Here is a 10,151-nt window from a genome sequence, read left to right on the forward strand (position 1 = left end):
ATATCTTGGTGTGTTTTGTACTTCTGTATACTGATAAGAATGATCTGTTAGTATTAAAAAGAACTTTTTGAATGCATTCTCATATGTGTTGTTGGCGTGTATGCAACCTATATTAGTTATGCATGGCAGACCCATATGTTTATTTACGTTTTCTTAATTAGGTGTGGCATTTAGTTTTATTGATAATTGTTCGACAAATTAAACTTAAAAACTGGTATCGTAGTTTTTTTTTTGAACTTTTGCAATCATATATACTCATTTTGGGTGTGAAGAAGTAACAAGTCGTTACCACTTTTGCACCCTTCCTTTAGCAGCTTCCTGTTAATGTCAGAAGCTTCCTGTTATTGTCAGAAAAGCAGTGATCCTATCTTGCAGCCAAAAACTCCAACTAGCATAGCAGCTTTCTCCTCCTCGAAATATATAAGTGATAATTCTCCTCCTCATAATTTGTAAGTGATAATTCTCCTTCTCATGTGTTGTAGCATTTTGATATCTGCAATAATAAAGCCTTGAGGGTAAAAAGTTCCCTTCCAATTGCCTTCACATCATCTGCAAATGCCCATGATATAAGCTTCATTAATGATAGCTTGCAATAGCGCAGCACCCAGGAAAAAGAGCAAAGGTGCCAAATGATCACCTTGCCCAACTCCTCTTTTACAATGAAAATTCTTGCCTAGGATGCTATATTCATCAAGACTGAGGAGTAGGTGACGAGAAAACCATTTTAATCCAAACATCATTAAACCCCACGGCTTGCGTTAGTTGGAGAATGGTTTCATGTTCAATTGTATTAGAGATATAAATAGTTGTACAAATATCTACTCCCGTGACCTATAAGTTGCAACGGGTGATTTATAAATAGTTATACAAATATCTACTCCCGTGACCTGTAAGTTGCAACGGGTGATTTATAAATAGTTATACAAATATCTACTCCCGTGACCTGTAAGTTGCAACGGGTGATTTAGGATATAAAAGCAAAACTAAACTTTCTAGCATGGCTAGTTGATTAAAGCATATAATTACATCTGCAATACTTTGTGTTAGAATTAATATCCACAGAATATTCTCATTTCATTATAGGATTTTTATCAAGATAATTATCAGCGACCCAAGAAACAGGATCTCCTAGGCAGTCGGTGCGCACCATGAAGGTGCCACATGTCACTTTATCTAGCTCATGATCCCCATTCAGGATCACAATTGGAGTGGCATATGACCCATGTCGGAGCAAGAGGGACGCACCCCGAGGGATGAATCCTTGGGTCCATAACCTTGCCCCATTTATATTTGAGAGGACGATTATCTACCGAGGGGAAGCATGGAAGACAGTGTGGCAACTACAACACCTCTTCATGGATTGCATAATTTTGTGGCAAATCTAGGAAGGTTTGCTCACCTGGCTGAATTGTGATCAAGCATGGATGTCATAAAATCCTGACAAATCACTTGATTGGTGGGAAGCAACACGGGGAGAAAAGCAAAGGACAAATGCAATATGATCATGCCTTATGCTTATTGCGTGGGAGGTTTGGTGCTGGAGGAATAGAAGAGTCTTCAGAAATTAGGAGTTGCTTGTGCGCCTCTCATGAAAGAGACTTTGCAATCGATAACAACAAATTATCATAGGAAAAAATTTCACCCTAAAACAAAACATATTTATATAAAAAACTTTAACAACAAGTGCTCACTCGGAACATAGCATTTTTACATTTCACAAGATATAACTTTTGCATTAAAGTCTCTATAATAAAGAAGGCTTAAAAACAACTATAAAAAAATCTACAAAAAAACTTTAATACTAATACTTTCTATTGTAAATAATATTCTATCAATTGGCTATAACAAATCATCTTCCTCAACTGCGCGTGACAATAACATTTGTCCCTCGTCACTCCTTCGTGCTGACATAGGTGACTTGAGGAAGCTCGGCGTGCTTGGCCTCGACGACACCGATGCCGACGCCTTCTTGCCGCCCGTACTAGTGCCACCCATAGACAACGTCCTCGTTACATTCTTGATGTTCTTGGGCGGAGGCCTCACCACCGGCGACTCCCCTGTGCCCTGACCCAGCATCCTTCTCTGATCCTGCAACAACAATGTAAGTATACCCTTTGCCCCCAAAATATAATTTGAACCGATAAGATAGCTATATTTTGGACAGAGGGAGTAACAATCTTTGCACTCTACTAAAATATGCATATGCAACTAGTAGTACCCTTTGTCTCTTTCTCTCCTGCTCTTTCTCCTTCCTTGTATTGTTGTACTCCTCCAGCATGTCCAGGAGACCATCCTACATTTGGACCATCTCCTTTGTCAGTCTGGTCAAATTCCCATCAGGTAAAGAACGTCCATGGGAGCAACATTCACTTACACCATCGTACTCAAATTTGGCACCCCTCTCCTTCTCCCAAGCAATTACCTTTGTGATCAAGGCCTCTGCCATTGCTGCACCCTCATCAAGTTCAATGATCAATATTCTCAATTTCCATTATAAGAGACATGAAAAAAAAAGAATAGCTAAAGAACATGATCAATCACCTGGCATTTTGCTGACCAAGGCACGCGCTTTCTCGGCACGCTTCAGCACAAGATGAGTCCCTTTGCCCACATTGTATCTGTTCTCATTCTGAATATGCAAACCACATTTGTAAGTTTTAGAGGTGTAGATGCTGATATGGCATCCTTTAAGAGCAGAGAAAAATTCAGAAGTCACACTCTGTTGTACTCCTCAAGCCAAGATTCCTCTTCTAGTGCAGCCTGCCATTTCTCCATCTTCTCAAGAACATCCTTCCTGCTGAACTCCTCATCTTTGGCCTCAGAGATCTGCACTTCCAGCCGCTCCAGGATTAGAGACCGTTTGGCATCTGCAAAACAGTGTCATACATACTCTGAAGTCTGAACAATACAATAAATAGGTTCTACAGAGGCAGTACAGTCTTGCATCGCATACTACTGATAATGCTTCAAATCTTTTTGTTTTTTCATGTGCTTATGACTTCAGATGCATCACTAGAAACACTGTGCATTTGTTACCACTGCAGCTGCACAGAAACTAGGGCTCCCAGCCAATTATTACCACTGTCGATGGCGTCGAACATCATCATCGCATCGTCTTCGTTCTCGACGGGTACATGCGCTCGCCGTCGTATCTCATTGAGCTCATCATACTTCTTCAGTACAAGGTCTTTCATCCTGCACTCCTTGAGCCTCTCCAGCCTTACCACCTCTGCTTCCACCTGCATGATCACACTCTCAGTATCAACAGCTCAACCAAATTCTCACCACCAATCATGACAATGACATGATCTGATCAGCACCAACATTGTTGATGAATTCCATGGAGAGAGCATCCCGTTCGGTGATCTCGTCCTCGGACGCGGCGATGTTGCACGCCACGCTCTGGAACCTCTTCTGCTCCTCCGATGGCGTGTCCATCAGGTTCCACAGATCCAGCATGGTGGCCAAGAGGTCTTGCAGCTGGTTAATTACAGCAAGATGATGAATTGATCATTAATTCTCCATGACTAATCAGTTATTGGGGATGTATAATTCAAGCCAGCCTCACCTTCTGCATCCTGTTCCGTTTGATCTCTCTCAATCTCCCGATCTCGGAAACTAATCTTGCAATTGCATCGTCGCTGATGTCTCCTTCATCATCATGATGAAGGTTGGTCTCTCTGAAATCCATGCCAAGAACCAAGGAGGAGGAATGCAGAGAACCCATCAGCTCTGTCATCTTCCTGACGCGACTATCCTGCCAAAAACAAGAATCATGCCGGTAAACTTGACTGAATTTTTTTTGTGTTCATGCTAGAAACTCAAGACAAGCTGTGTTCTATGCAACCAAAAAAAATATTGTCTGAACCAACCTTCTCCAGCTGCAGATCTTGCAGGTATGCTCTGAGCTCCTCAAGCCGTCTGATGGTGAGGTCGGAGTTGTCCATGGTGAGATGAAGCTGCTTGCTCGGCTTCATCTCCTGCTCGATCCTGTTGATGAGCTCCGTCACCTCCGAGAATTTCCGCCGCCTCTCCTCCCTCCTCCTCCTCATCTCCTCCAGCTCCGGCGTGATCGAGCCGAGCTCCTCCTTGAGGTTCCCTGTGCTCTGATCAATTTGCCCCCAAATCGATCAGATCAAGAAGAAGAAGAAGAGATCGATGGCGATGCACGGGTACCTGCAGCGAGGAGCACGCAATGTGCACGGTGGTGGATGGCTCGCCGATGGTGGCGCAGATGGCGGCGACCTCGGCGACGGAGTCGGCTATCTCCCGTTGCAGCTGTGCCCTGTACTGCTTCACCTGCGCCACCTTCACCCTGTACACGTTGAGGCAATCCTCCTCCAGCGCGTGCAGCATCTCTCGCCGATCCTCCTCCGCTTCCCCGATCTGGTCCCACATCTCCTGCAATGCACCAAACAAATTAATCGACGATTCTCAAGAACCGATCGCATTCGCCATTGCTGACGTCACGGCGTTGGCTTTGCGTACCCCAAGCTCCTGCAGGAGCATCTCGCGGCGAGGCTCCATCTGGAACGGGAAGAGGATGGCTCGCAGCTTCAGTGAAACCATCGGTGTAGAGCTCCGCCGTGCCGCGTCTGCCTCATGCTTAATCTCCTCCTCCTCCTCCCGCGACGGCGGCGGCGGCGGCGGCGGCGATTGAGATCAAGAACGCATCAAGATCAACGGAAAGCTCGAGAAACCGACGAAATGCAGCTGTGCTGCATGCACGGATCATGGCCAGAGGAGCGATGATGGTGCGATTGCAGCATCGATCAGGGATTGTTCGGGGGGAGTTTGCAAATGCGGAGAAAAGCGCGGGAGAAAGAGAGGTGAGCAGGAAGAGGAGGGCGCATGCATCGGTTTGAGTGGCCTACAATTAGGGAGAGCCAACAATGGCATAAAAAAAAGCAAAATGAAATTAAAGCTTGTGCTTGTGTTTAGGCCCCAAATTTGAATGTGGAATTTGGAGAAATATAAAGTGCGAGTCTGGTAGAAAAGTATATGAATATAAACCCGGTTCTTGAAGAAAACATACATGATAAAATTGGAGCCTTATCGTCTACTTGATAGCTTATTGAGCCGCAACCAAAAAGTTAAATTTCAAAATTTATTTTTAGAGTTTTTCTCATTGTAGCCCATTACCCAACATTGCTTTTTAAAAATGTAGATAACAATCAAAGTTGGATACTGATGATCAAAATTTAGATAGGGAATTATCCTCGAAACCGTTAAGTGAAATTGCATGCAACTTTTAGAGTTGATCCAATCAAAATTAATTCTCATGAAACTGACCGTCGACTGCCGTAACTTTTATACATACCTTTAACTATCCGTCTTACTAAAAAAAATTGTGTAAAACATAAAAAAAGTCATAATTAATGTATTATTAATAATAAGCTAAGCCACAATAAAATAAATGATAATTATATGCATGCTCTTTAATAAAATGATGATCGAACGTATCTTTAAAATGACATCATATATTAAAGATCATAGGGAGTACTTTGCAGTGCCATGCATCCACCAACATCTCATATCGGTGTAGTTTTCATGCCATTATATCTCGTTGAAAGCGTCAAGGGTCTTGGCGGCGATATGTATGACCTGCACTCCATATATGAACACACATATATATCCAAATATATGTCTCCTACAAATTAAGCTTAATTATTATTGCTAATTTTTCTCCACGCGGAGTTGGACTGGAGTCACCATCTATCCTGTAGCTAGGCAAGAACGTCGAGGAGAGAGAGAGAGCGATGGATCGATGGAGACGGAAGAGATGGCCGAGCTGTGTGTTAGTTCACGCTAAAATTAGAAGTTTGATTTTCCCGTAAAAAAATTAGAAATTTGATTGAAATTGGAATGATGTGATAAAAAATGTGAAAGTTTATGCGTAGGAAAGTTTTGATATGATGAAAAAGTTAGAAGTTTAAATGAAAAAATTAGTAACTAAACCAGGCTTTACACACCAGCAGCGACGTCAGGATGGATTCAGAAGAGATCGAATGCAGTTGCAGGCTTGCAGCGATTGGAAGCTTCGCAGCTTTGATCCGTCCAGACTGATTTGACCGACTCACTGATGACTTGACCCCCTCCCCTCACCGAGTGAGATCTTTGTGTGTTTCTGTACAACTATACAAAACTCATGGTCAAATAAACACACACGCGCATTCAACTATATACGTACGTACTCAACACACGTACGGGCGCATAATTTGTTCATGATCATTTCGTTGTACTGTTTGACTTATTTGACTCATTTCACATAGAGCTCACCTTTCTTTTACTAGACGATCTTGTACACGCGCGTGCATCTGAATCAAGAGAAAATCTAAGAAATATCATTGACAAGCGTTTAATTTTAAAAAATATCACCGATAAGTGCGAGTTCCATAAATATCATCATACAAGCGATTTTGTCTCATAAATGCAATCGTCATTAGGGTTCCGTTCGTCCCGCGCTGTTAAATGCACTGTGCATCCTATAGCACTTAACGAAGGGTTGCTAACGGAACCCTAACGGCGATAGCATTTTTGGAACAAAGACGCTTGTACAATGGCATTTCATGAAACCTACACTTGTCGATAGCATTTCATGAAATTGGACGCTTATCGACGGCGTTTATTGGATTTTCTCATAAATGAATGGCATGTGAGCTCTACGAGTACTAGCTAAATGTTCGTGCGCTCATAGAAAAAAACTTTGATTTTTTTTCTCGAGGGTAGGACTTAACTGCTGAAGGATACAAATTTTTCAAGAGAAGCTCCAGCTATAATTTTGTGTTTTTTAATATACTCCCTCAGTTTTTTTTTCAATATGTAACACTGTTGATTTTTAATGGACGGTTGACCATTCGTCTTATTTATTTTTTTATAGAAATAAAAATATATGTCATGTTTAAAGAACCTTTAGTAATAAATCAAGTCATAACAAAATAAATAATAATTTGATAAATTATTTAGATAGGATAAATGGTCAAATGTATAAAAAAAGCAACGATGTCATATATTAAAAAAACCGGTGGTTGTATTTTTTTTTACCACTTGTGGGGTAGTTGCCCCCAGTGTGCACCTACATGAAATGTTTTGTCATCGTATAGCAGAGGTCAGAGGATATGAGGAGTTGTTATTTTGTTAATAATGTTGCGTTGTTATGTTAGACGTGTGGGGGTTTGTTTGTAAAGGCCTAAAGGGGAAGGGTTTTTTTTCCCCTTGACCTGACCTTATATATGCAACTTGTGAAAAGAAATTATGGGAAAATAATTACTATATAGTAGTAGCTTAAAGCAAAGAGACGTACCTCAACTCTTTCAAGTGCCTCTAGCAAGGAAAGAGCTAGTGGATAAAACAAAGATTATGCAATTTAGCCACGAGGATGAATAGGATAGTGTGATGATGCTTTCTTTCCAGAGAGGACTGCAGTGGAAGCATGGAAACAAAATTAAAAACATGAGAAAGAAAGGTGCACTTAAACCCTTTTGATTTTGTATTGACTCGGTCAGGTCAGCATTTTAAAGATCCTGATGCATGACTGATGAAAGAGTTCTATGCACTTGATATCCCACCTAGCCCCCACTGGTCACAGCACTGGAGAATTTTTCAACTTAATTACTCTCTTTTTGCCTGGTATACATCAATCAATATATCTGAATCCGGAGTTTCATAGGAATTTTCAACTTATGGCCCATTCATGAACCTGAGTTTATGACAATTATCCAATATTAGAAAGTTGATTAGTGAATTTTAAAAGGTTTTTAAGAAATGATGATGTAAACCTTTTTTTTAAAAAAAATCATAACCATTTAGGAGTTTGGTAAGCATGTCTGTGATAATCTGATGATACCTACATGGTTGTATGATGTATATTGGACAACCACAAAATAAATCTAAGTACACTACGATGTAAAAAAAATGTAGATCTTTGGTACCAAAAGCCAAAAATATTCTTCAAGGTCTGCCTGATCATTGATCGGTGCATTAGCTTAGGTGTATTTGAGAGGAGTAGAAAGGAGAAGAGTACAAAAATACGTAAAACGAGATGAATCATCAGCATATGATTAATTAAATATTAATTATTTCAAACTCTAAAAGTGGATTAATATGATCTTTAAAATAATGTTTATGTATTTTTTTTATAAAATACACGTTGTTTAGCAGTTTGAAAAGCGTGCATATGAAAAACAAAACTTTTCTACTCTATCCACTCATATCAAACGCAGTTAATATCTTGAACTACAAGAGACTAGTTATCCCTGATGTTCACACATTTTATACTAGTGATTGTAGTGTCGGACGCTATAGAAAATGATGTCTATTTTGACCAAGACTGCTTCCAATTAGGAATCTAAATTGTAGTAGCGTGGAAGCCTGCAAGTCAAAACAGGCCATAACCACAAACGAAAAGATGCTTAATACGCCGAAGAGAGTATCTTGACACGATTGATAGTGAGTTGGAAGAAATCAAACTAATTGTTTTAATATACTCAGCACTCATGTTTCTTCTATAGGCAGCAGTGGAGAATTGACCAAGATTGATAGTTTTGTCAAAGCTAATAATATATAAATTCTGTACTAGTGTTTGTGTAATCTATCTCCGAGGAAATTTGGAACTAAGTGGTTGCTGGTAGAGAACCACGCCGGCTATGGATGGTCCTAGCTAGTCTAGGAAGACATTGGTGATATAAATCATTATAAGAATTGTTAGTGTATATGCATCACTAAGCATATGGTGAAATTTTTATCTATCAAAATTGATGATGTTATATGTCAAATACTTTACACCATTCGTTCTAAAATAAATAAGGGCTTGTTCGAAATGTGAGATATATAGGAAAAATATTGAAATACGAAAAACATAGAATAGGATTGCATGCGTAAAATATAGGAATTTCTTGTTCTTCGTACACGTGATTCTTACTACAAAGAGGCTAGAGTGGATTCTTTTTTTTTTCATGTGAAAACATGGGCAGGGAATAGTGTTCCTCTGGAATTCAAGGTAGTAAACCCTTTGAAACGGATGCATCTACAGTACCCAATTCAAAGGAATAATCAATCCTCCATTTTTCCTTCACATTTTCTCCATTCTGACGAATGAGCCCTAAACTCATTGCTACGAAACTGAATATAATCTTGTCTAGATCTGTTGCTAAGATTTAATTCTTTTTGGAACGGATAGAATAATTCATTGTACTAGACAATGTTCTTTTCGACTTCCAATAGCTTATTGGAAGGAGTCACTTCCTTGTTTACCGTGAACATACTTCATAGATTATTGAACGGAGTATTTTTAAAACTTTTCATATGTGATATTTTTTTAAAAAAAATCAAATAAATTTATTTTTAAAGTTTGCGATGGCTAATATTAAATTAATACGATGGTTATTTCTCTTGTTTTGCATGTGGCTTATAAGGTTAAACGAACCCCTATATCAAATGGGGCCTAGTATAGAATTGTACATTGAAGAGTTCATCAAGTGATCTGTACTATGTAATACCTTTTACAATATTATTGCTTTCAGTTTTTATATCATTCTAATTGATTCTGATAGTGCAGCGCAAACATCAAAAATAACACTAACCATAGAAGCTAAACTTAGCTAAGTAGCTAACTAATACAATAACAACCCCCTTGATATAGACACAAGACCAAATCCTAAAAAAAATATTGGTGCCTTAGAAACCAAATACTATTACTCAATTATCTCGATATAATTGACCACACCAAGTAATTTATATTATATCAACATAAATGACATAACGTAGTAATGTAAAACACCGTATGAAAACAACTTCACGTTGTAATAATTTATTAGTACTAGTATATTGCATCTATCCTATATAAAAAAAATCAAAAACAAGACACACCTCATACCAAAAAAAGTTAAACCTATAAATAATAAAAAGAAAAATTGCTACACGTACTAATTTTTTCTTACTAACACTGATGATTTTTATCAAGATAATTATCATCTCAAGATAATACGTACGGAATTTTATAACTTCTGTTTATCTAAATCAAACGGTTAAGATAATTATTAGTAAAAATATAGTAAGAAAAATTTAGCATGGGTAGCAGTGCTAAAAAAGCACAAGAGGTATAAAAATAAAGAAAAAAAACCAACAGCAAGAGAAGAGAGGAGAGGAGGTGT

General features: G+C 39.0%; 1 protein-coding gene across 1 annotated transcript; it reads right to left on the minus strand.

The window, feature by feature from the left end:
• Window positions 1-1,687: 1,687 nt before the first annotated feature.
• LOC4328154 (65-kDa microtubule-associated protein 3) lies at window positions 1,688-4,796 on the minus strand. The gene is made up of 11 exons (XM_015768902.3): window positions 4,489-4,796; window positions 4,177-4,401; window positions 3,873-4,106; window positions 3,569-3,757; window positions 3,325-3,480; window positions 3,080-3,239; window positions 2,719-2,867; window positions 2,542-2,629; window positions 2,375-2,448; window positions 2,219-2,293; window positions 1,688-2,088 (listed from the first exon to the last, which is right to left on the minus strand). Exons 1-11 carry the CDS (start codon window positions 4,567-4,569, stop codon window positions 1,840-1,842), a joined length of 1,680 nt encoding a protein of 559 aa, XP_015624388.1. The 5' UTR covers window positions 4,570-4,796; the 3' UTR covers window positions 1,688-1,839.
• Window positions 4,797-10,151: the final 5,355 nt, after the last annotated feature.

This window comes from Oryza sativa, chromosome 2 (assembly GCF_034140825.1).
Source record: "Oryza sativa Japonica Group chromosome 2, ASM3414082v1".
Lineage (NCBI taxonomy): Eukaryota > Viridiplantae > Streptophyta > Magnoliopsida > Poales > Poaceae > Oryza > Oryza sativa.

Excerpts from the sequence above, each read along its gene's own strand:
- LOC4328154 (XM_015768902.3), bottom strand. The coding sequence starts at position 4,569 with ATGGTTTCACTGAAGCTGCGAGCCATCCTCTTCCCGTTCCAGATGGAG. Across the intron at positions 3,240-3,324 it reads CCATGGAATTCATCAACAAT|GTGGAAGCAGAGGTGGTAAG; the intron begins GTTGGTGCTGAT and ends GTGATCATGCAG. Across the intron at positions 2,449-2,541 it reads CTTGGTCAGCAAAATGCCAG|CAATGGCAGAGGCCTTGATC; the intron begins GTGATTGATCAT and ends ATGAGGGTGCAG.